This window comes from Pseudorasbora parva, chromosome 24 (genome assembly GCF_024679245.1).
Source record: "Pseudorasbora parva isolate DD20220531a chromosome 24, ASM2467924v1, whole genome shotgun sequence".
NCBI classification, from domain to species: domain Eukaryota; kingdom Metazoa; phylum Chordata; class Actinopteri; order Cypriniformes; family Gobionidae; genus Pseudorasbora; species Pseudorasbora parva.
The window spans coordinates 24070141-24095986 of NC_090195.1; the positions used below are offsets into that span (position 1 = coordinate 24070141).

The following is a 25846-nucleotide window of genomic DNA, read 5'->3' on the forward strand; positions in this document are numbered from 1 at the left end:
TATCATTTAGATATTTCATGGTTACTACTACTAAAACCAAATTACCTTGGATACTACAGTAAGGATGTAGTACAGCCATGCTCAATAGATAAATATGATTATTATAGTTGTTTATTATAGTCATGGCTACTAACTACCAATGGTACATCAATGTAAATACATTTTCATAAAGGTATCATTTATTAACAAGGATTACAGATCATTATCTGACAACTGATATTTTAACAACTTTGAATTCAAACAGACCTCTAAAAAATTTTATTATATATCTTTGTGGTGTTTTTAATATGCTTTAAGAAAAACCATGTGAAAAATTCATAAGTCAACAGCATTGCTGAGTATGTTTTAGCTTTATAGAGCAACCATTGACTACCATAGTAGGGAAAACAATATTATGATAGTCAATGGTTACTCTGTCTGCTTTGTTACAAACATTTTTCAAAATATCTTCTTTTGTGTTTATCAGAACAAAGAAACTCACACAGGTTTGGAACAACTTGAGGGATGACAGAATTTTCATTTTTGGGTGAACTATCCCTTTAAGTCAAAAGTGTAGGGCTATTTGTCAGCTCCACTCCGTCTCAAAAACTGCCTGCCAATGTGCAAGTGTGAATTTAAGGCCTAGTCCACACGTACACGGGTATTTTTATTACCGGAGTTTTTCCACCTCCGTTTTAAAAAACAATCGCGTCCACACAAGCACGGTTTTTAAAAAAAAATCTGTCCACATGAGAACGCAAAACTACGCTATGATTGGCTGCCTGATTTCCACATGGGTCCCAATGTCATTCACTGCACCGATGCACATTGCACTGACTGAGGGATGCCATGGGCTCAAGTGAAACCCTTCTACAAGTTCCTTTACTTTGGACTCAGTGACAGGTGCAGGGCCGAAGTGGACTGTAATAGCTTCAAACACTTGCTTTACTATTTTGTATTATTGCATTCTGGCGCCTTTGTTCTGCAATACAATGAAATAACTGAACATCTGTAGGATATACATGTGATAAGCGCTGTTAGTGGAGTCCACCGCATAGAATCGACTCACGTAAATCAAAAGGAGATGTGGAAAATCTGACGTCAAACAAAGGAGAGAACGGCGCGCACTTCAATTTAAAAAACCGAAATCTCCGGTTTCACCATCTACACGACAACGCTGTAACCGGAGTTTCTAAAAATCTTCACCCTGGCCGGAGTTTTCAAAAAAGTCCGGTTTGAGTAACCGGTTACAGCGTTTGCGTGTGGACGAACAGCCAAACCGCGTAGAAAAAGCTGCGGTTTTGAAAATACCCGTGTTCGTGTGGACAGGGCCTAAATTTCCTTTCGCGGCAGTTATAATAACACAAATCACATCACACCCAATAACTCATTCACCCTTAATTGCTGCTTTTTCCATAACAATCCAATTATTCCTGCCCACTAAAAGCTGCACAGATATATTTGCTTATCCCGATAGGCCTATCTATGTAAACGATTTAGAAAACGTTTCATCGTTTCACAATTTATATATTTATATATGACATCACCCATCCCTAACATGCAGTAATGTTAATGCTTCAAACACAGCTGACAAGCTACTTTAATCAACAAGTACAATTGACCATGATATCCTCACCGTTTCAGAAAAGTCAAGAAGCAGCTGCGGCTCACATGCATGAATGCTGGGGTTGGGGGAGGGGCGTGTCTGGTCTGAAAAGAGGTTGACTGGCTATTTTGAAAATACAAAAATACTCATCTTAAATGTATTTAAATACAAATTACATTACAGTTTTCAAAAGGCTTTAAAATACAAAATAGTATTTTGTATTTCAAATATGTATTTTAAATACATGTACAGGGTTGCCAACTCTCACGCATCTGGCGTGAGACTCGGCTCTGTCTCACGCTCTCACTCCGCCCAACTCAATCTCACGCCAAACTGCCAAACCTGCTTTTGATATTAAACAAAGCTATAAGCTTAAATTTTTTAAAATGTGTTTTAATGAAATTCAAACAATAAATAGCGTTTTGGCATGTATCTAATCTAGTTGCTCAAAAATATATTGCAGTCTTTGCATTCTAATAAATATATAGATATGATGATCAAACACTAGATTTCTTTAAATGTGAAATTTCAAAAATGGAATAACTTTCATCCTAATATTTTTAATGAATAATGATACTTATAAGCACTCACAAGTGAATATTAAGGAATATTAAGGAATGGCACATATAATTTGACCCAAGAAATGTTTAAACTAGTGCTAAAACAAACATATTTTTTCTTATTATGTACAGTAAATATACTAGACATAAACTGATACTGAATCAAGATCAACAGCATTACCCCCCCCCCCCCCCCAAAAAAAATCTCACTCCAACCTGACTTAAAAGTTGGCAACCCTGCATGTATCTGAAATACTGCCCATCACTGTATGTGTACTACAGTAAGGCCGGGCAGGGGCGTGGGACTGGGGGGATAAAGGGTACTGAGTAACCAGGGCCCAAGGCAGGGAAGTCCGTTTTCTATACATACACATACATGGTACGGGGGCCCAGCAAGATGGTTTGTACCCAGGGCCCAAAATTTGGTGCTACGCCCCTGAGGCCGGGGACACACTGCAAGCGTGCCGTGAGCGTCTCGGCTGCGTGGCGTGTCCGTTTTTATTTCGGCTCCCATATTAACCGGTTAGAGCTTGCATACTGCCTGCGTTGCGCGTGAGCCGCGAGGAAAATGCGTGCATGCTTCAAATAGAAAAGAAGCCTATTTTTCACGCGACACGTGAGCGTGTTGGAAACGTCTCCAGGCAAAATACAATAGGAAAAGATGTTTATATGCAATTTTGACACGAATACATATTAATAAATGACATTTTCATGTTTGAAAGTCTGTAGGTTAACATAAATGCAGATATGGGCCTAATTGCAATAATAAAAAATGACAATTATCGATTTTGAAATATTGCAACTGTCAATACAGAATGAAATATTGTGTAGCCTATTTTGCCGTCAATACCATAGATCTGTATGGGCAATAGGCTACTGCCGACGTTGTCTTTGCTGTATCAATAGGCAATCTATTTATATTTAACATGAAGTATAGGGTTTCCCTGTACATTAATAGCAGCAGCGTCGCGTCAGACACGCTCCTGGTGTGCAAAGACAGAGAAAACGCCAGGTAGCCACCCCGCGGCTGTCACGCAACAGAAACGCACGCTCACACCACGCTTGCAGTGTGTCTCCGGCCTAAGTTGAGTGAGTAGATCTCTGAGCTGGTGTGAATGAGTGGAGGTGAGGCTAATTTGCATATTTATGAATACACATACTAAATGAGGCAAGGGTGTAGTTACATTCAAGCTATTTTAATGCATGAATTTAAAAAATTGCAGGAAAAAACATTTAAATATGTAATTTTGGTGATCAAAGATGAGTTTTAAAGGATAAATTATTGACTACATGGGGACTTTAAAGGAACACTCTACTTTTTTTTGAAAATAGGCTCATTTTCCAAGTCCCTTAGAGTGAAACAGTTGAGTTTTACCGTTTTTGAATACATTCAGCCGATCTCTGTATCTGGCGGTAGCACTTTTAGCATAGCTTAGCATACATCATTGAATCGGATTAGACCATTAGCATCGCGCTCAGAAATGACCATAGACTTTATTTTTCAAAGAGAATATTTTTCCTATTTAAAACCTGACTATTCTGTAGTTACATCGTGTACTAAGACCAAGTGATCCTTCGCCTGTGCTTCCCCATAATATAGTCCCAAATCAATATCTGCCTAGGAAATTGCCTAGTCTTAATCTGCATCGGTATTTGTACTCGTTCAATCAATCAATCAATCAATCAATCAATCAACTTTATTTATATAGTGCTTTTCCAACGCCGATTGTGTCAGAGCAGCTTCAGTGTTAAACAGGACAATACTGCAGCAGAATTAGATTCGGCTGTACAGTCGTTCTGGAGGAAACAGTGATGTTATCAGCTTATTTTAATTTATCAGAGAGAGACAATGTTGCCAGATCAGTATTATAGTTTATAGAATTAATTAAAACCTAATTAATAATTGTTATTTCTATAATTAGTTGAATAACTTTAATCATAATTTTATTTTGTTCCCAATCACCATTTGAAGTTTAAGGCTTCCGTATTCACTCGTTGTGAATACGCAGGCCACAAGAAGTAATTAGGTGAGTGTTTTTTTTTTTTTGGATCACTTTTACTCGGGACATGCTATCTGGCAACATAGGATTCCATTCATTATGCTAAGCAAAGCTAGCGGCGACCCTGCCAAACTAAAACAATGCATGCATTGAGACACAAATGCATTTGCCCACATATCTAAATGTAGGAAAGAAGTTGAATAAGCCCTATTTCTAAAAACGGTGGAGTATCGCTTTAAGGTTTTCATATTACCTGTAAACGTTTTTCTAGTACAATCTGACCAGCCTTAAACTTCAAATGGTGATTGTCTGTGGTCCCCTGAGTGTCATATTAAGATGACAAGTCTCTAGAATGAGGGGAATGTTTTTCAAGCTTTTATGCAAGAATCACTTACATAGGTGTCTGTGTCTTATACCCACACATACCTTGAATGAAACGAGTCAAATTAGGGTTAGGGTTGGTCCTTTTTTCCATTGTAATTTATTACTTGGGGCCTAAATATAGGGTGACCACCTGGCTATTGATCTGTTGCAGGACAGTAGATGTGATTTTGTGGGACACGTGTGATACACGTGTGAGCACGCGTCCAGTTTTGTGCGAGAACGGAATCTGCCTGTGAGTGGAGCGATTCCTGCTTGCGCATTTGATCCGCTCTCGCGTTACAATAATGCTCTCTCGACATTTGTCATAGAAACCGCCTTGAATTAACTATTAACGTGAAAAGAAAGTTGTGTTTGAAAGTTGCAATACATTTTTTTATTGGTTAAAATGAATGGAGAATATCCAAAGGTGCTCGACCATGGGATTGGCGCATGTTCATTGGAAATATTTGCCATCAGGATGAAAAAAATAATAACACCGACATAACTGAAATGCAGGACACTACTTAAATCTTATGGGACGTGGGACAAAAGCTCCCAATTTCGTGACTGTCCTGCAAAATGCGGCATGGGTGGTCACCCTACATGGGGCCCAAATACACGGTCCATGATGACATTTTAATTTTTAATTACTAATGTAGCATGTAACATTAACTTTTTTCTGGGACTCTTCACAATCAAACATTTTATCTGATTTCAAACTAATATATCAGTGTAGTTTGCCTGACAAATGACTATCAATTACCTACTTAGATCAGGTTTTTGCATAAAAATGATAAGGTTTAGGAAAAGATCATAGTATCATTGCTATAGTCTCGTAGTAGGCTATCTATTTTTCACGTTAAATATGTTCAAGGCTTCCTTGTTCAATGAAAGCTGTGGCCCATTCCATCTTTTAGTATATCAATATAGCCCAAATCAAATTAGCTACACCTTTACAATCTGCAATTTAAAACAGATTTCATTAATGCATCAAAAATATAATCCAGTATTTTCATTATTCTGAACTGAGTATAATGAATATACTTTTGGTACCAAGTATAATTATACGTTTTTTCTCAAGTTAAATTTTAAATGCAGGACTATTAACAGTTTATACATTCTGGAACTTTAACTTAAATAAAATATCTGAATACTTCACAACTGATATAAATAAATTGAAATGTAGGGTGCATTGTTAATTTCTACTTTTAAGAGAGGAATTGTAGTATTTATTAATTTGCAGTTAACTGCAGTAATACATAGCAATTTAATATTGTTTTAAGCTGCCTTAAATTAATCCATAAAAAAACACAACTTTGAGCTGCACCTTCAGCGCCCAAAAGTACCGCTCTTAATTGATGGCCCCGCCCCTTGCCCTCCGCTTGCACTCTGCTGCGCGCGCTAACGATGAGTGACACTCACAACCTGGACAGGTTCAAGAGGAGACTCAAACTGCTACGAGCTCATCACAATAAATGCGAAAACTTCACACTACAGGTAAGATTTTATGATATTTAAGATCTCTAGCATTTTTTGGGGTGAACTTTCATGATTGGGTTGGGTGGGTAATTATATAAATGCTCACAAAGCAGTGCAGCTGTGAGTTTATGATCTGTGATCTGAACTGTGATGGTCAGAGAGGGGGAGGGGGAGTGCAGTGTGAGTTTATGATCTGTATTCTGAACTGTGATGGTCAGAGAGGGGGAGGGGGAGTGCAGTGTGAGTTTATGATCTGTATTCTGAACTGTGATGATCAGAGAGGGGGAGGGGGAGTGCAGTGTGAGTTTATGATCTGTATTCTGAACTGTGATGATCAGAGAGGGGGAGGGGGAGTGCAGTGTGAGTTTATGATCTGTATTCTGAACTGTGATGATCAGAGAGGGGGAGGGGGAGTGCAGTGTGAGTTTATGATTCTGTATTCTGAACTGTGATGATCAGAGAGGGGGAGGGGGAGTGCAGTGTGAGTTTATGATCTGTATTCTGAACTGTGATGATCAGAGAGGGGGAGGGGGAGTGCAGTGTGAGTTTATGATCTGTATTCTGAACTGTGATGGTCAGAGAGGGGGAGGGGGAGTGCAGTGTGAGTTTATGATCTGTATTCTGAACTGTGATGATCAGAGAGGGGGAGGGGGAGTGCAGTGTGAGTTTATGATCTGTATTCTGAACTGTGATGATCAGAGAGGGGGAGGGGGAGTGCAGTGTGAGTTTATGATCTGTATTCTGAACTGTGATGATCAGAGAGGGGGAGGGGGAGTGCAGTGTGAGTTTATGATCTGTATTCTGAACTGTGATGGTCAGAGAGGGGGAGGGGGAGTGCAGTGTGAGTTTATGATCTGTATTCTGAACTGTGATGATCAGAGAGGGGGAGGGGGAGTGCAGTGTGAGTTTATGATCTGTATTCTGAACTGTGATGATCAGAGAGGGGGAGGGGGAGTGCAGTGTGAGTTTATGATCTGTATTCTGAACTGTGATGATCAGAGAGGGGGAGGGGGAGTGCAGTGTGAGTTTATGATCTGTATTCTGAACTGTGATGATCAGAGAGGGGGAGGGGGAGTGCAGTGTGAGTTTATGATCTGTATTCTGAACTGTGATGATCAGAGAGGGGGAGGGGGAGTGCAGTGTGAGTTTATGATCTGTATTCTGAACTGTGATGATCAGAGAGGGGGAGGGGGAGTGCAGTGTGAGTTTATGATCTGTATTCTGAACTGTGATGATCAGAGAGGGGGAGGGGGAGTGCAGTGTGAGTTTATGATCTGTATTCTGAACTGTGATGGTCAGAGAGGGGGAGGGGGAGTGCAGTGTGAGTTTATGATCTGTATTCTGAACTGTGATGATCAGAGAGGGGGAGGGGGAGTGCAGTGTGAGTTTATGATCTGTATTCTGAACTGTGATGATCAGAGAGGGGGAGGGGGAGTGCAGTGTGAGTTTATGATCTGTATTCTGAACTGTGATGGTCAGAGAGGGGGAGGGGGAGTGCAGTGTGAGTTTATGATCTGTATTCTGAACTGTGATGATCAGAGAGGGGGAGGGGGAGTGCAGTGTGAGTTTATGATCTGTATTCTGAACTGTGATGATCAGAGAGGGGGAGGGGGAGTGCAGTGTGAGTTTATGATCTGTATTCTGAACTGTGATGATCAGAGAGGGGGAGGGGGAGTGCAGTGTGAGTTTATGATCTGTATTCTGAACTGTGATGATCAGAGAGGGGGAGGGGGAGTGCAGTGTGAGTTTATGATCTGTATTCTGAACTGTGATGATCAGAGAGGGGGAGGGGGAGTGCAGTGTGAGTTTATGATCTGTATTCTGAACTGTGATGGTCAGAGAGGGGGAGGGGGAGTGCAGTGTGAGTTTATGATCTGTATTCTGAACTGTGATGATCAGAGAGGGGGAGGGGGAGTGCAGTGTGAGTTTATGATCTGTATTCTGAACTGTGATGGTCAGAGAGGGGGAGGGGGAGTGCAGTGTGAGTTTATGATCTGTATTCTGAACTGTGATGATCAGAGAGGGGGAGGGGGAGTGCAGTGTGAGTTTATGATCTGTATTCTGAACTGTGATGGTCAGAGAGGGGGAGGGGGAGTGCAGTGTGAGTTTATGATCTGTATTCTGAACTGTGATGGTCAGAGAGGGGGAGGGGGAGTGCAGTGTGAGTTTATGATCTGTATTCTGAACTGTGATGGTCAGAGAGGGGGAGGGGGAGTGCAGTGTGAGTTTATGATCTGTATTCTGAACTGTGATGATCAGAGAGGGGGAGGGGGAGTGCAGTGTGAGTTTATGATCTGTATTCTGAACTGTGATGGTCAGAGAGGGGGAGGGGGAGTGCAGTGTGAGTTTATGATCTGTATTCTGAACTGTGATGATCAGAGAGGGGGAGGGGGAGTGCAGTGTGAGTTTATGATCTGTATTCTGAACTGTGATGATCAGAGAGGGGGAGGGGGAGTGCAGTGTGAGTTTATGATCTGTATTCTGAACTGTGATGATCAGAGAGGGGAGGGGGAGTGCAGTGTGAGTTTATGATCTGTATTCTGAACTGTGATGATCAGTGAGGGGAGGGGGAGTGCAGTGTGAGTTTATGATCTGTATTCTGAACTGTGATGATCAGAGAGGGGGAGGGGGAGTGCAGTGTGAGTTTATGATCTGTATTCTGAACTGTGATGGTCAGAGAGGGGGAGGGGGAGTGCAGTGTGAGTTTATGATCTGTATTCTGAACTGTGATGATCAGAGAGGGGGAGGGGGAGTGCAGTGTGAGTTTATGATCTGTATTCTGAACTGTGATGGTCAGAGAGGGGGAGGGGGAGTGCAGTGTGAGTTTATGATCTGTATTCTGAACTGTGATGGTCAGAGAGGGGGAGGGGGAGTGCAGTGTGAGTTTATGATCTGTATTCTGAACTGTGATGATCAGAGAGGGGGAGGGGGAGTGCAGTGTGAGTTTATGATCTGTATTCTGAACTGTGATGATCAGAGAGGGGGAGGGGGAGTGCAGTGTGAGTTTCTGATCTGTATTCTGAACTGTGATGGTCAGAGAGGGGGAGGGGGAGTGCAGTGTGAGTTTATGATCTGTATTCTGAACTGTGATGGTCAGAGAGGGGGAGGGGGAGTGCAGTGTGAGTTTATGATCTGTATTCTGAACTGTGATGATCAGAGAGGGGGAGGGGGAGTGCAGTGTGAGTTTATGATCTGTATTCTGAACTGTGATGATCAGAGAGGGGGAGGGGGAGTGCAGTGTGAGTTTATGATCTGTATTCTGAACTGTGATGATCAGAGAGGGGGAGGGGGAGTGCAGTGTGAGTTTATGATCTGTATTCTGAACTGTGATGATCAGAGAGGGGGAGGGGGAGTGCAGTGTGAGTTTATGATCTGTATTCTGAACTGTGATGATCAGAGAGGGGGAGGGGGAGTGCAGTGTGAGTTTATGATCTGTATTCTGAACTGTGATGATCAGAGAGGGGGAGGGGGAGTGCAGTGTGAGTTTATGATCTGTATTCTGAACTGTGATGATCAGAGAGGGGGAGGGGGAGTGCAGTGTGAGTTTATGATCTGTATTCTGAACTGTGATGATCAGAGAGGGGGAGGGGGAGTGCAGTGTGAGTTTATGATCTGTATTCTGAACTGTGATGATCAGAGAGGGGGAGGGGGAGTGCAGTGTGAGTTTATGATCTGTATTCTGAACTGTGATGATCAGAGAGGGGGAGGGGGAGTGCAGTGTGAGTTTATGATCTGTATTCTGAACTGTGATGGTCAGAGAGGGGGAGGGGGAGTGCAGTGTGAGTTTATGATCTGTATTCTGAACTGTGATGGTCAGAGAGGGGGAGGGGGAGTGCAGTGTGAGTTTATGATCTGTATTCTGAACTGTGATGGTCAGAGAGGGGGAGGGGGAGTGCAGTGTGAGTTTATGATCTGTATTCTGAACTGTGATGATCAGAGAGGGGGAGGGGGAGTGCAGTGTGAGTTTATGATCTGTATTCTGAACTGTGATGATCAGAGAGGGGGAGGGGGAGTGCAGTGTGAGTTTATGATCTGTATTCTGAACTGTGATGATCAGAGAGGGGGAGGGGGAGTGCAGTGTGAGTTTATGATCTGTATTCTGAACTGTGATGGTCAGAGAGGGGGAGGGGGAGTGCAGTGTGAGTTTATGATCTGTATTCTGAACTGTGATGGTCAGAGAGGGGGAGGGGGAGTGCAGTGTGAGTTTATGATCTGTATTCTGAACTGTGATGATCAGAGAGGGGGAGGGGGAGTGCAGTGTGAGTTTATGATCTGTATTCTGAACTGTGATGATCAGAGAGGGGGAGGGGGAGTGCAGTGTGAGTTTATGATCTGTATTCTGAACTGTGATGGTCAGAGAGGGGGAGGGGGAGTGCAGTGTGAGTTTATGATCTGTATTCTGAACTGTGATGGTCAGAGAGGGGGAGGGGGAGTGCAGTGTGAGTTTATGATCTGTATTCTGAACTGTGATGGTCAGAGAGGGGGAGGGGGAGTGCAGTGTGAGTTTATGATCTGTATTCTGAACTGTGATGATCAGAGAGGGGGAGGGGGAGTGCAGTGTGAGTTTATGATCTGTATTCTGAACTGTGATGATCAGAGAGGGGGAGGGGGAGTGCAGTGTGAGTTTATGATCTGTATTCTGAACTGTGATGATCAGAGAGGGGGAGGGGGAGTGCAGTGTGAGTTTATGATCTGTATTCTGAACTGTGATGATCAGAGAGGGGAGGGGGAGTGCAGTGTGAGTTTATGATCTGTATTCTGAACTGTGATGATCAGAGAGGGGGAGGGGGAGTGCAGTGTGAGTTTATGATCTGTATTCTGAACTGTGATGATCAGAGAGGGGAAGGGGGAGTGCAGTGTGAGTTTATGATCTGTATTCTGAACTGTGATGATCAGAGAGGGGGAGGGGGAGTGCAGTGTGAGTTTATGATCTGTATTCTGACATTTAGAATTTTTTTTTGAAATGCAAAGTATTGAAGAAAAAAACCCTCTAAAATTGTCTTTTTTTGCAACGCTATAACTGTCCCATTGGGTGTTTAAAAGTTCGACACACACTTGCAGTCTTATTTTTGAACTTCAAATACTATATTATAATAATTCATATTGATTATACTTTTTGTTAACAGATTGTGACACCGCTCCAAAAAGAGGTTTTTGTACCAAGTCTGAGACGTACTAAAAGTGACATGGTAAGTTTTCGAGGGATTGTCCCTTGACTATCCTGAAAATATTATTACTTTAAGATCATACATTTGCATTGCATCTGCGCTTCTCAGTTTACTCGTTTTTGGCAAGCTTTGAAGTTTTTCCATCTTTTGCACCTAATAAGCGAAAGTTAAATGTTCACTGAGCGTTTTCAACGCGATCAAGTGTTTAGATGTCCTCTCGATCAGATTAGAAAAATAATCCAATCTGATAGAAATTTTATTTGGATCTAGCAATTAAGGTATTTACAAAAAAGCTTTGCAGTCCGATCAAGCCATTAATCGAATTCCTAATGGTAGGGATACACTATATGAACACTTTGGCTGATACAATATTTCTTTATATTTGAAAGCTGATAACCGATATATGGGCCGATAAATCTAAACATATTTTTTTATAAACTTTGAGAGCCTGAGATGCCATCATTCATCTAGATAGAGAAACACTAACAGTTGATTTTCTGAAAGAAAATAAAAAAAATATTGATGTAAATATAATCTCTAATATTATCTCAGTAAATTATATTCTCAAGCAATATTCTCCTCAGTGTTCATTCAGCTATGATGCATTTAAATCTAGGATATTTTGTGTAAGAGCCCAAATAGTATCCTAGTGAAATAATGCATATCTATATTTTCATATGATTTGGCAGTTAATTTGAATAAACATCAAAAATCCCAAAGGTATGCATCATACCCGACATCTAGATGAACACCTAACAGTAAGTTTTATGAACGCAAGTCATTCTCTTAAAATGCTATTGCAGTTAGAAACGTGCATACCAATGTTGTATGTAACTTAAGAGATGGTCCCTAAATTTGCCATCGAAGTCGAGCCAACTTTTTGCCTGTATTATCAGATGTGCTGTGGTTCTGCTGTGTGTGTTTTAAAATACCATATATACCCGAAATAAGAACACTTTAGGGCTGTTACCAATCAAATTAAATAATTTACACTAAAAAATTACAACTGCATTAAATAATGTTATAAGATTTGTATTTTTGGATAAATAAGAAATGTTGGAAAGTATGTTTAAACATGAAACTAAACCTCCAGTAGTTGGCAGCAGGTGAGTCTTAATGAGCGAGTCATTCGTTCAAACGGCTGGTTCATTCAAGAATGAGGCAGTCGTTTACGAACAGGTCATTGAATCTTTGATTCACCGATTCATTCAAACACTGAATCATTCAGTAACGCACACTGTTGCTGTAAGACGCATTATGGTTCTGCTGTTTGGAACTTTGTTGCTTAGAATCTTTGTTTTTAACTATTTTCGCTGCTGAAATAGAACAAAAACACTCAATATTGCATCTAAAATGTAAGTTACTTAATGTTCATTTGTTTATGGAACTGACTGTTATATGAAATCAGTGTCATCTTCAGTCGTGATGATATTCAGGAGAAAACACTTTTGGTTGAGTGATGTCGTTTAATTGTATCATATGTTATAAATATAAAAACATTTTGAATGTTTAGTGCAGTTTCTCTGTGTGAACAGTGCTCATATGTTATCGTCAGTTTAATATGTGACTTTGTCTATATTGTGAATATAAGACAACCCCCCCCCCCCTCATTGAATCTCATTGTACACATCTCTGCTTTTGAGTGCAGATTTCAGTGAGTGAACGCGCGCTCTGAACAAAACCCCAGCTAATCTAAACGTCTCTGATTATTAGACATCGCATTCATAAACTCAATAGTAACGTATGTGATTGGTTATAAAGCGCAACACGATTATAACAGATGGCTTTTGAGAAGACTATAATAAGTTCAACCGCCAAAGTGGCTAGTGAGTGATATCTGATATGCCACAGCTGAAATACACTTGTGAATGTCAAGCCCTGATTATTATTCCTTTTTTTTTAAGTCCACTTGCCTTGCCTTGCGTTCACAGATCTGAAGTGTTTCCTCCTATTACAGCGACTTCTGGCATGATCTGCACACAGGGTGACCATCCTCGATTAAGTTTCCCTCAGGACTATTGTAAAAGCCTAAATATGACACACCTCAGATATGGTCCTTTTAGAGGCTGAAAAATCTCACGACGCTGTTGATGCCTTCTGCCATTTCTTATTCAAAAAGCACCATTGTGGGCTGCGTCTGCGTCAAACTGATACTGGCTGGACAGGATTTACTTCAAGTTTTCAAAATCGTGATAATCACACATGGTTTTAATGATAATACAATTTTTAACAATATTGGTAATCGTCAGGACATTTTATCGTGGTTTATCGTGAAACCGGTAATTGTTCCATTGCTATTTGTTACTTCAGTAAACTTTGTCAATTGTATGTGTTTTAAGACTTGCCCATTTGGACATACAGGCAATTTTACACTATCAGATGTGTATCATTGTATTGAACTTATGCGCTGATATGCGCACACAAACAGAGAGTAACTCGCACATCACGTGAAAATTGCGCAGAAAGAGAAACATTCAAGAGCACAGAAATTCATTGTCATCATCACTGTCCTGTGATTCATCACTAAAATAGCTTAGAAACTCAACCGTTATAGCATAGATATAGATATAGCATTTCTTTGTCTTTTGAAGAAACTACAACACACAACTTCAAATTTGATTCTGATTCTTATTCATGCCTAGTTTTGATTCCAATAATGTTAAAAAACATCTTAGATATAATTCAAATTTATTCTAAGCATTTTTGCAAAACATTTAGAACAAAAATCAATAGGCTAAAGGACAATTACACAAGAAATTTCTGCCTATAGTTTTAACAAAAATACTGCAACAAAAACAACTAGCCTGACTGATATACATTTCTAGCATTGTTTAGGGTAAGTATAGAGAACTCAGTTCAGTATCGCGCACTATACAGTATGAGAGGCTGTTTTTTGTGCGCATGCTTTGGATGTGTGTGCAGCACAGAAAACTGTGAGTCTTCTTGCGCTTGAGTGTATAAAAAGTGTATAATTTTAAGTGTTTAAACTGCAGTGAACTTTTACAGACTTTGCAATTTTGCTACTTTTGCAACTGAAATATTTCTGCGAAGTAAAATGTCATATGCCCGCTAACCCTTGTGTGAATTTGTTAATGTACTATTATAATACATAATTACAATTGACCTCAATTAGTATCAGTAATTCAGAATTCCATCTTCAAAATGATGGTAAAGTGTCTCTATAAAGTTAAAGTATCTCATGATGATTCGTGCTTTTAACTTGCAGTCAGAAGATATTCATGAAGAGACAGGAGAAAGTGATTCTGTGGAATCTGAAGTATCCAGTTGTGCTGGACTAGATCCAGATTATAATCCAGATTGCAATGGTGGATCATCATGCAGTGAGGATTTAAGCCCAGTGAAAGGCGGAACATATAGACTGTCCGGTGAAGAAGAAGAATTTGAAGGTTCTTCAAGTGACGATCAGATAAGAGGCAAGTGCACGGTTAATAAAAAAAAGAACTCAATGACTTATGTGAAAAGACACAATCAACAGAAGACAAATGAAACAAATAAAGGCAAATCAACTGTGACTCTAAAAACCTGTACAAAAAGGGAAGACCGTAAACGAGCGTGGGACAAAAAACATTATTGCCTCTATTGTAGCCAGGCACATTCTAAGATATCAAGACATTTAGAAAGAAAGCATGCTGAAATTAAAGATGTGGCATATGCCTTTAGCTTTCCTTTGAGATCAAAAGAAAGAAAGACACTTTTGGAACAGCTGCGCAATAAAGGCGACTTCAAACACAACACAGAAGTTCTGGAGAAAGGTAGAGGAGAAATAGTGACGTGGAAGCAGCCCTCTGATCAAGTGTCTGTAAAGGAGTATTTGCCTTGCCCATACTGTTATGGTATGTTCCGGAAAAAGGACTTATGGAGACATCAGTCGTCCTGCAAAACAAAAAAATCATGCGTGAAAGATAAACAAAAAAATACACGAGGGAGAGTTCAAAGTTGTGCTGCATGCCTGCTACCCATAGCAGCTTCCTCAGATGGATGTCAGAACATAATAAACAACATGCGGCAGGATGATGTGTCTTTTCACGTCAGAAAGGATTCTCTCATATGTAAGTATGGCGAATCACTATATGCAAAACATGGTCGTGTGAAGTCGAGGCACCAGTATATAGCTCAAAGAATGCGGGAGCTTGGTCGGTTCATGTTGGTGGCAAAGGATATGGACAAGACTGTCAATGTTCTTGAAGATCTGTGTGCCCCATCAAAATTTCAGCTCGTGGTCAATGCAGCTAAACGTCTGACACAGTTTAGTCCAGGGAAAAATGAATACAGAAAGCCTTCAACAGCGGTCAAAATTGGATTCTGTCTTAAAGGGGCTGTGGAGGTCATGATTGGACAGGCTCTTATGAATGATGATGATCTGGCAGAGAAGAAAGTAAAGAAATTCTTTGAACTTTTGGAGAAAAACTGGAGGAACAGTGTTTCTATCATTGCTCACCAAACCATGCAAGAAAAAAGATGGAATAAAGAAGATGACATCCCCCTCACCAAAAATGTGATTGCTCTGAGAAACCATCTCAGGATGGTAGAAGATGACGCAAGGGCGGAACTGAAGCAACAAATGAGTTTAAGAGCATATAAGACATTAAATGAGACGGTTCTGGCACAAGTCATTATTTTCAACAAACGGCGGGAAGGGGAAGCATCACGCCTGACTCTTGAGATCTACACGAAAGCAAGTACAAGTGCCATTAATGAAGACATCTATGAAACCTTGTCACCATTAGAAAAGGAGCTGAGCAAGATACTAACCCGCATAGAAATCAGGGGGAAAAGAGGAAAGAAGGTTCCGGTTTTCTTGACGGACAGAATGAAAGAGTCAATCGATTTGTTGGTTAAAAGGAGAGAAGAAGCTGGTGTACCTGCTGAAAATCCCTATCTCTTTGCAAGACCTGGCGTGATGACAAACATCCGTGGATGTGACTGTCTGCGAAAATATGCAAATGAAAGTAAAGCAGAAAACCCAGAACTCCTAAGGTCAACTAAATTAAGAAAACAGGTTGCCACACTCTGCCAACTCTTGGACCTTAGCGAACAAGAGCTGGAGCAAGTTGCAAGGTTCATGGGTCATGACATTAGAGTTCACCGTGACTTTTATAGACAGACGGACAAAACCTTTCAAATTGCCAAGATAAGTAAGCTTCTGTTCGCAATGGAGCAAGGCACTGAGACCTTAAGAGGGAAGAACCTGAACACGCTTCATCCTTCCGTATGTGGTATGTATGCACTGTTTTATCACCAATGCAATTGTATTGTGTATTCTTACATCTTTATATTTTAAGTAAATTTTTAAAGGGGGGGTGAAACACTCAGTTTCAGTCAATCTCATGTCAATATGTCCATTCCTGACATTTCCTCACTACTAAATATTCCACGCTCAACTGTTAGTGGGATTATAACAAAGTAGAAGCCATTGGGAACAACAGCAACTCAGCCACGAAGTGTTCAATCCCAGAGCGGGGTCAGCGCATGCTGAGGGTCACAGTGCGCAGAAGTCTCCAACTTTCTGCAGAGTCAACAGCTCCAGACCTCCAGACTTCTGTGGCCTTCAGATGAGCTCAAGAACAGCGGAGAGAGCTTCATGGAATGGGTTTCCATGGCCGAGCAGCTCATCCAAGCCTTACATCACCAAGAGCAATGCAAAGCGTGGGATGCAGTGGAGTAAAGCAGCCGCCACTGGACTCTAGAGCAGTGAGACGTGTTCTCTGAGCGACCAATCACGCTTCAGTCTGACAATCCCATGGACGAGTCTGGGTTTGGCCGTCGCCAGGAGAACGGGACTCGCCTGACTGCATTGTACCAAGTGTAAAGTTTGGTGGAGGGGGGGTTATGGGCTGGGGTTGTTTTTCAGGGATTGGCTCCTTAGTTCCAGTTAAAGGAACTCGTAATGCTTCAGCATACCAAGACATTTTGGAAACTTTCATGCTCCCATCTTTGTGGGATCAGTTTGTGGACGGCCCCTTCCTGTCCCAGCATGACTGCGCTCCAGTGCACAAAGCGTCGCTCCATAAAGACATGGATGAGGAGTTTGGTGTGGAGGAACTGGACTGGCCTGCACAGAGTCCTGAGCTCAACCCGATAGAACAGCTTTGGGATGAATTAGAGCGGAGACTGAGAGCCAGGCCTTCTCGTCCAACATCAGTGCCTGACCTCACAAATGAGCTTCTAGAAGAATGGGCAAAAATCCCCATAAACACACTCCTAAACCTTGAGGAAAGCCTTCCCAGAAGAGCTGGAGCTGTTAGAGAGGGTGGGCCGACTCCATATTAAAGGACAACTCCGGTGAGAAATGACCCTAGGGGTAATTAACAGATGGTTATCGAGTAGATCGTTCTCTGGGATGCGTTTTCATGAAATCGAATGTGAAGAGTTTTATCTCTAAAAACAGATTAGCTTATAACGCTCGTCTATGGGGCACCGGGTAGTGAAATTAAACCGCTAGTTAATACCACTAACAAGGCTCAAAAATGTAATTAGATTTCACAAACTTAATTCCTATCGACCATCTCACTTAGCACAGCGTTCGTGGCTCGATTCGTCGAGACTGTTTTCTAAGATGGCTGCCGTCTGTAAACGTGTAATGTACTGTCTTTATAAAGTATCTTCTTATTAAACTGTTTGTACTCTTACAAAGTTCTCAATGCTGCGGTTTGCCTGTAGGGACCCTCATTATGCTGCCGTGTTAGTGTGAGGCTATGTTGAGCCTTGTTAGTGATATTAACTAGCGGTTTAATTTCACTGACCCTGTGCCCCTGTGCCCCATCTGTGTTTAGAGATAAAACTCTTTACATTCGATTTCATTAAAACCGCATCCCAGAGAACGATCTACTCGGTAACCATCTGATAATTACCCCTAGGGTCATTTCTCACCGGAGTTGTCCTTTTAAGGATTAATAATGGGATGGCATTAAAGCTCATGTGCATTGAAAGGCAGGCGTCACAAAACTCTTGGCAATACAGTATAAATGCAGTACTTGTTTATAAAATTCCAAGAATTAATAAACAAAATAGTGAAATTTTTCTGTAATGCTTTATAATGCTAACTGGAATAGGATTTGTTTAAAATGTTTTTGACTGGTAAAGGAACACTTGTAATTTCTGCAATTGAAAATAGTGTAAAAGCAACAACTGACAACAGTAGATCAAATTTAGTATGTATAGCTCTATTAATCAAAAGTATGTACTTATGACTTTTGGACAATCAATCACTAATATTCTTTTTTTTATCTTTTATAGGTGAAAGTTCCATATCAACTTCTGTTTTAAAGAGACAATCAAAAAAAGGACAAGGGAAGAGAGGAAGAGAGTTCAATGAGGGTAAGATTTAAACATTTGTGTTGTTTGTGTTGAAATCATCTCCCAGTAAAATGTTCAATACAGAACCACCACTATGACCTACTATGTAAATAGTGTTTTTTCATGAAATTAACTTTTAGCAAAGCAACCTAAAGATTGTTTTTCATACTTCCTCCCACCTTTTCTTTATCTTATTTTAGTAGATTTGAGTTTGGTACACATACACCATACAAAAGCAGTGCAACAGATGTATTTTAAACCAAGGGTTAAGTGGTAGCTTATTTGGAGCCCATATCCCTATTTAGAGCTTTTAAAAATCAACATTAAAACAGCCAAAATAATTGATAAAAACAGAAGGTTTAAAACTACAGCACAGATAAAACTGAAGGTGTGCATACATTTGTCCACAAGGCTAAGTGTGCATGTAATGTACATGAAATTACTCTATGAATACAATTTGTAAACGGTTTTGACAAGTGAATCTTAACAGTCCATCAAAATATGTTGAGTGTTCACATATTTTTGGTTGCTTAATCTGTTGTATGGGCTTGGATTGTCAAAGAAAATAATAACACTTCTTCCAGACACCGTCATTGTTCGGTACAGTCTCTCTTACACTGCAGAAGATGAGAAATCACTTTTTGTTTTTCAGGCGGATGTTCCGACCTCATTTCCCCTCAAAAATCACCTGCTCAATGCAGTGAAGACGAGGATGAGGATGGAGGTTCGGATGTAGTTGGTGAGTTAAATACTGTTCTTCATCACGCCACAATTATTTATAGAACACACCTGCCTTTAGTTATAGGAGCCTAATGAAGGATATGTTACAGCAAAGCTCATAAAGGCCTTAACAGTTAAAGACTGTTAGTCAGATTTCATCATCAGCTTCAGTTCACATGGATGTTGAAGATCCAACAATACCTGAGATTCACTAAAGTAGCAGGAACTAATGTTTGTCTTTTGCAGATCTCAGTCATAGAGCAAGTCACGCCATGAAGCCCTCACCCAAGAGAATGAAGAAAAGAGGAAAACAGACAAGCAAAGCAAAGGGTATGTTATTTTGAAGTATTAGCTTCTTGGATGGATAGAATGTCATTACAAACAATGGCTAGTTGCTGATCCTAAATTATTTAAAGGTCCCGTTTTTCATGTGTTTTTGAAGCTTTGATTAGGTTTCCAGTGTGCAATATAACATGAGTTCATGCTTCGCGTGTAAAAACACAGTATTTTTCCCACCGTTGCCTTATCTGTCCAGCGCTGTTTCCTCTGTCCTACAAACGGCCTGATGATTTCCTTGTTCTATGAAGTCCCTCCTTCAGAAACACGTAACGAGTTCTGATTGGGCCAGCGCTTCCCGTGTTGTGATTGGATGGAAAGGTCCCGCCTCTTACCATAACGGGGAGATGCAAGCGCTGAATGCGCGCTCTTCTCCACGTGAGAGCAACGAGGCCACGCCCCCTATTTTGCATGTTCTTGTGGGCGGAGGGTTCGTCAACAAATGGTTCTAGTGCCGTCATCACAGCAGGAAGTGCAGCGGTGTAGTCCAAACCGGCCGCTCGCTGTCGGCTTTGAAAGGGAACTTCTGTTAAATAAAATATCTCGCTTGGCATTGAACTTTTTGAGCTTTATAATTGTACAGGTATTATTTATGATCTAACAGCAACATTACACACTAACTAAAGTTTGAAAGATGGAATCGCGAAGAATGGGACCTTTAAGGGTTAGTTCACCCAAAACTGAAAATTGTCATCATTAGCCCCGTTTCCACCACAGGAACTTTGGGTGGTACTTCGTGTGTTTAGACCGCAGAAACCAGGGTCTAAATGAAGTTCCGGGTAAATATTTCCCCCTCCAAACGGCCCTGCTCGCGAGGTAGTACTATTTCAAAGTTCAGGAACTTTCGAGGGCGGGACTTGGGCGCTGAACATGCTGATTGGTTGAGCTCACGCAGCATTTTATTTCAACCGGCATTTTTAAAAGTCTTTTGCGAGGTTCGGTCTGAGTTCAGTAAATATCAGTCTTGCTCTCTGTCTGATTGCGCGCGGTCGTCTCAGCCATCTCACGTTCAATGTCCGTAATAGCTGATAATAATATACATTGTCATTTTAAATCTAGCTTTACAAGCTTTCTGAATATGCTGCTGAATCTGCATATTAGTGCTCTTTTCTGTCGTTGTTAATTACCTCTTTAGTAAACCGATACATAACCAGCAAAAGCAGTACAGCTTGAATCTCTTCCATACTCGTTATTAATTTTTTTTCACCATGTAAACGACCTGACCGATTACTATAAGTGTGTGTCCTTACATGACGTGACGGCGCGCGCCGCGCTCATGTTGACAAGAGAGGAAAGCTCATTTTTCTGAGGGGTAAACTTTTTATTTCTTAAGTTATGAAGATAATGTTGGAGTAATGACACGGCGTATATTGCCCCAGGCAGTTTTTACTTTAACTGCGCCTGACAGAACATTTTTTTTCTGAGATGATTATTACACTTTACAACAAATAGCTATAAATAATACTGTATTAGTCCTGGTGGCCGTTAAGAGTTGCTCTGGCTACAGTAAACACACTCCAGCTGCTGGAAAAAACAGCGGAGACATTTCTGATGCGGCAGACAAACTGCATGTGACAAAATGATTGCGATTGAAAGTAGGGCTGTTTCGAATGCCATTTTTTGAGCTTCGAAGCTTAGGTGGCAATCAATATTGAATATTCGAAGCTTCGGTGGGTGGGGCTAAATATATAATAATAGTGTCGGTTTGCATTTGTATCATCTTTCACGACTTCACGTTTCACTCTTGGGCATCGTAAATGTGTTGCGGCAGACCCAGTGGAGTGCAGTGTTGCATTTGGTGCAATATGATCAGGTGGCACACATTCTTTAAATATTAATAAACATTTAATAATCTTTTAAATAGAACAGTTTCCGGTACGCATTACACGGGCAGGTTTATGCTCCGAAAACGGACAGTGCACAAGTGATACAAAACACAAAGTCTGTTGAGAGCAAGAACTTTAATAAGGTATTAATAACGAACCTTTCTTTAAAACAAATGAATCCCAAAACAGAAATTAAATTAGTAACACACAGTGATTTCAACAAACTGTAATAAATAAAGAACACGGTAGCATGCTTATAAACAGTTGAATAAGAATAAATGAATTGTTTTTAAAATGACACAAAATGTAATATCTATTACAATTAGTTTTATTCTATATAAGGGATTTATTTTGTCTTATTCTGACTTTTTGTTAATTTAAATCTTTAAAATGCGCAATGCTTTTATTGAAAGCATGTTGCGGTGTTTTTTTAAATTTATTATTATTATTTCAAGCATGAGTGAGAATGAGTCCGCGACGGAAGACACGTGTTGAAAAAAAACAAAAACGAATATTCGAATCTCAAAACTGAAAATCGAATGCCACCTCACAGAACGAATATTCGATTATTCTAGTACAGCCCTAATTGAAAGTCATCACATGTAAACACCAGATCGGTTTAGATAACGTCTCATGTAAACAGTCCACTAAATCTTTCAATCGGTACACTTAAAAATGATTACTGTCCGTCACTGGCATGGAGGAGCAGTCGCGCGCAGTCCTACATCACCGGACTAATCTGCCTAATCTTCTCGGAACTTTATCGCGGTCGAAACGCAGACAGCTGCAGGTCTGGGGGGAGAAAAGTTCCTGTAAAAAAGTTCCTGGTACAAATTGTTCCGGGTAATTTTGGTGGAAACGGGGCTATTTACTCACCCTCATGTCTCTCCAAATCCTTAAGACCTTTATTCATGTTCTTGATGAAATCTGAGAGCTTGATTTTCATCCATAGACAGTTACACAACTTCATTTTCTAGGCCCAGAAAAGTAGTAAAGTCTTCCAGGCTTAAAATGACTTGAGGGCGAGTAATTAAGGACAGAATTTCATTTTTGGGTGACCTAACCCTTTAATTGCTTGTTAGACATGAATGATGTATTTTAAAATAAACAGCATCTTACACTGCAGAAGATGAGGAATCACTTTTTGTTTTTCAGGCGGATGTTCCGACCTCATTTCCCCTCAAAAATCACCTGCTCAATGCAGTGAAGACGAGGATGAGGATGGAGGTTCGGATGTAGTTGGTGAGTTAAATACTGTTCTTCATCACGCCACAATTATTTATAGAACACACCTGCCTTTAGTTATAGGAGCCTAATGAAGGATATGTTACAGCAAAGCTCATAAAGGCCTTAACAGTTAAAGACTGTTAGTCAGATTTCATCATCAGCTTCAGTTCACATGGATGTTGAAGATCCAACAATACCTGAGATTCACTAAAGTAGCAGGAACTAATGTTTGTCTTTTGCAGATCTCAGTCATAGAGCAAGTCACGCCATGAAGCCCTCACCCAAGAGAATGAAGAAAAGAGGAAAACAGACAAGCAAAGCAAAGGGTATGTTATTTTGAAGTATTAGCTTCTTGGATGGATAGAATGTCATTACAAACAATGGCTAGTTGCTGATCCTAAATTATTTAAGGGTTAGTTCACCCAAAACTGAAAATTGTCATCATTTACTCACCCTCATGTCTCTCCAAATCCTTAAGACCTTTTTTCATGTTCTTGATGAAATCTGAGAGCTTGATTTCATCCATAGACAGTTACACAACTTCATTTTCTAGGCCCAGAAAAGTAGTAAAGTCTTCCGGTTTTAAAATGACTTGAGGGCGAGTAACGCCTGTTTCACACCGCAAGCGTGAGCAGCACCGTGACTGCAGCTGCAGACCGAGAGCCTTTACCTGTCTGAGTATTAAATACTAAACGAAAGTTTGTTATATTTTCTGGCTAGTTTACTTTATTTTTTATAATCATAACCATACTTTCACCCAACCTGAATAATCAAAACAAGTTTAAATTGCTAAAATCTTCCACAGATATTTTTTATTCTTCGTTTTCTTCTCTGGCATACTCCAGTTATTGTTCAAATACACTACATGTGCTTCCTGTGTGCATTTTAGGCACTTTTTGTGTGAAATCATATTTATTTTGTCCTTTAAAAGTGTGCTTTCACTTTAATTGAGCATCAGAAGCGTCAGCAGCGCAGCAAAAATAGGCTCGCCGCCGAAACCCCCGCTTCACTGCTGCTCACGCGCCGCTCCTGCTCGACGCTCACGAGCTGCTCCTGCTCCCGGTGTGAATGCACTCATTGATTAACATGGGCGCCGGAAAAAATACGCGCTGCTCACGCGCCGCTCACGCTTGCGGTGTGAAGCGGCCGTAATTAAGGACAGAATTTCATTTTTGGGTGACCTAACCCTTTAATTGCTTGTTAGACATGAATGATGTATTTTAAAATAAACAGCATCTTACACTGCAGAAGATGAGGAATCACTTTTTGTTTTTCAGGCGGATATTCCGACCTCATTTCCCCTCAAAAATCACCTGCTCAATGCAGTGAAGACGAGGATGAGGATGGAGGTTCGGATGTAGTTGGTGAGTTAAATACTGTTCTTCATCACGCCACAATTATTTATAGAACACACCTGCCTTTAGTTATAGGAGCCTAATGAAGGATATGTTACAGCAAAGCTCATAAAGGCCTTAACAGTTAAAGACTGTTAGTCAGATTTCATCATCAGCTTCAGTTCACATGGATGTTGAAGATCCAACAATACCTGAGATTCACTAAAGTAGCAGGAACTAATGTTTGTCTTTTGCAGATCTCAGTCATAGAGCAAGTCACGCCATGAAGCCCTCACCCAAGAGAATGAAGAAAAGAGGAGAAAAAGTGGCTAAGAGAGGAAAACTGAAGGGTAAGTTTAATAAATCTTGAGTAGTGAGTAGCACCAGGGTTTTTCCTATTGTAAGTTGTCAGTTGTATTTGTATAGAGCTTTTCATAAACACTGTTTAAAAGCAGTTTTACAGAGCTTATGTGTTACTAAAATAGAATAATTTTAAGACATTTAAAAATGTAACTATTTAAAGACTTAAGATGGATTGCATTTATGATTTAAAGTCTTAGTTCCCTGTAAGCAGGCCACAGCTGCAGGATTTTGATTAGGTCAAGTCAAGTCTCCTTCATTTATTCAGCGCTTTCACAATACAGATAGTTTCAAATGCTTTACAGTGATAACAGGAGATTAATGGAAGAGAGATTGTTTTGTTCTATACTCATGAAAAAGTTATTTTCCAGCTAAAGTAAGTTTATGATTGATTCAGTTCCGTTGTAAATAATCCTTAGTTATTCATTAGGTTGAGAAAGAGGGGAAAACCTGCTGTCCTCACTCATCAATAGGGCCTCAACCAACAGTTATTTTTATAATTGATGAATCTAATGATTACTTGAACAGTTATTTGACTATACAGTAAGTGAGTGTAACAATACACATCTCATGATTTGGTACAGTAATACAAAACTGAACTCAAGGTTCACAATGTGGATCATGAGTCTTTAAAAACGGTTTAAAAAAAATCTCTTTAAGGATGAAATTACTTTTTGACAAAATCATATAGCCCTACATTTGGGAACTTTCTGTGGGCAAGCAAAAGCAGTTAAAGAAACCCACATTTTGGTCTGTTTTTAAACTTACATAATCTGCATTGTCTTTGTCATTTGTAGAGACTACCAGGATAATCCTGAAGAGAGCCTGGAGTGAGGAAGAGAGAGCAGCGGTACACAAACATCTGGGAAGGTTTATAGCGGAGCGCAGGGTTCCTGGAAAACTGGAGTGCGCAAAGTGCCTAGAAGAGGAAAGGGCCCTAAAAGCAAGATCTTGGAAAGACGTTAAAAACTTTGTCTATAATGCCATTGTAACTTTAAAAAGGAAGGCTGCTTCCCGGAACATTATGTTTTAGATGCTTAATGGGTTAGGTTACCCTTTAACATCCTGCTTTCCAGTTGTTCTGTTAATATTCATGTTAACACAATTTTTCTTTAACTTTAGTGTTAAGATGTCTGTTAGCAAATTAAATGTAGAACTGGTCAATGGACATGACTTTTGGATGGTTATGTATATTGCTAACCTTTGGTTAATCTAATTAGATAAATAAAATGAACAATTGACCATAAACGTTTACGTAGACTTTTGGACCTCAATCTGAAACACCTTTCTTTCTCTAGCGCTTTATACAATATTTTTTTTTTTCAAAGAAGCTTTAGAATGATAACAGGAAAATAATGATCAATGATGTAAATAGAATTTAATGCAGCAGTAAAGAAACTTAAGAATCATTATTCAGCTGAAGTTAGTTCAGTTAAATAATGAGATGTCCACATTAAAACATACAATTGTAAAGAATAAATGCAAACTAAAAAAATAAGGTAGTTGAAATCATGCAGTCAAAAATGAACTCATTAGCACCCCCATGAAAATGTCCTCACTCTGCTGGTAAA

General features: G+C 40.2%; 1 protein-coding gene across 3 annotated transcripts; it reads left to right on the forward strand.

The window, feature by feature from the left end:
- Positions 1-5586: 5586 nt before the first annotated feature.
- LOC137063648 (uncharacterized) lies at positions 5587-25564 on the forward strand. Of its 3 annotated transcripts, XM_067434908.1 has the most exons (11): positions 5587-6005; positions 11114-11176; positions 14382-14589; positions 18413-18493; positions 19125-19211; positions 19439-19522; positions 22510-22596; positions 22824-22907; positions 23859-23945; positions 24173-24265; positions 25073-25564. In XM_067434908.1, exons 1-11 carry the CDS (start codon positions 5916-5918, stop codon positions 25306-25308), a joined length of 1200 nt encoding a protein of 399 aa, XP_067291009.1. In that variant the 5' UTR covers positions 5587-5915; the 3' UTR covers positions 25309-25564. The 3 variants fall into 3 exon arrangements, with proteins under 3 accessions (XP_067291009.1, XP_067291007.1, XP_067291008.1); XM_067434906.1 differs by lacking the exons at positions 5587-6005; positions 11114-11176; positions 14382-14589 and adding an exon at positions 15567-16392; XM_067434907.1 differs by lacking the exons at positions 5587-6005; positions 11114-11176; positions 14382-14589; ... (2 more) ...; positions 22510-22596; positions 22824-22907 and adding an exon at positions 15567-16392.
- The last annotated feature ends 282 nt before the right edge of the window (positions 25565-25846 follow it).

Coding starts and splice junctions, on each gene's coding strand:
- LOC137063648 (XM_067434906.1), top strand. CDS start 15,621: ATGCAAGAAAAAAGATGGAATAAAGAAGATGACATCCCCCTCACCAAA. Junction 16,393..18,412: donor GCTTCATCCTTCCGTATGTG/GTATGTATGCAC, acceptor TATCTTTTATAG/GTGAAAGTTCCATATCAACT. Junction 22,908..23,858: donor ACAGACAAGCAAAGCAAAGG/GTATGTTATTTT, acceptor TTTGTTTTTCAG/GCGGATATTCCGACCTCATT.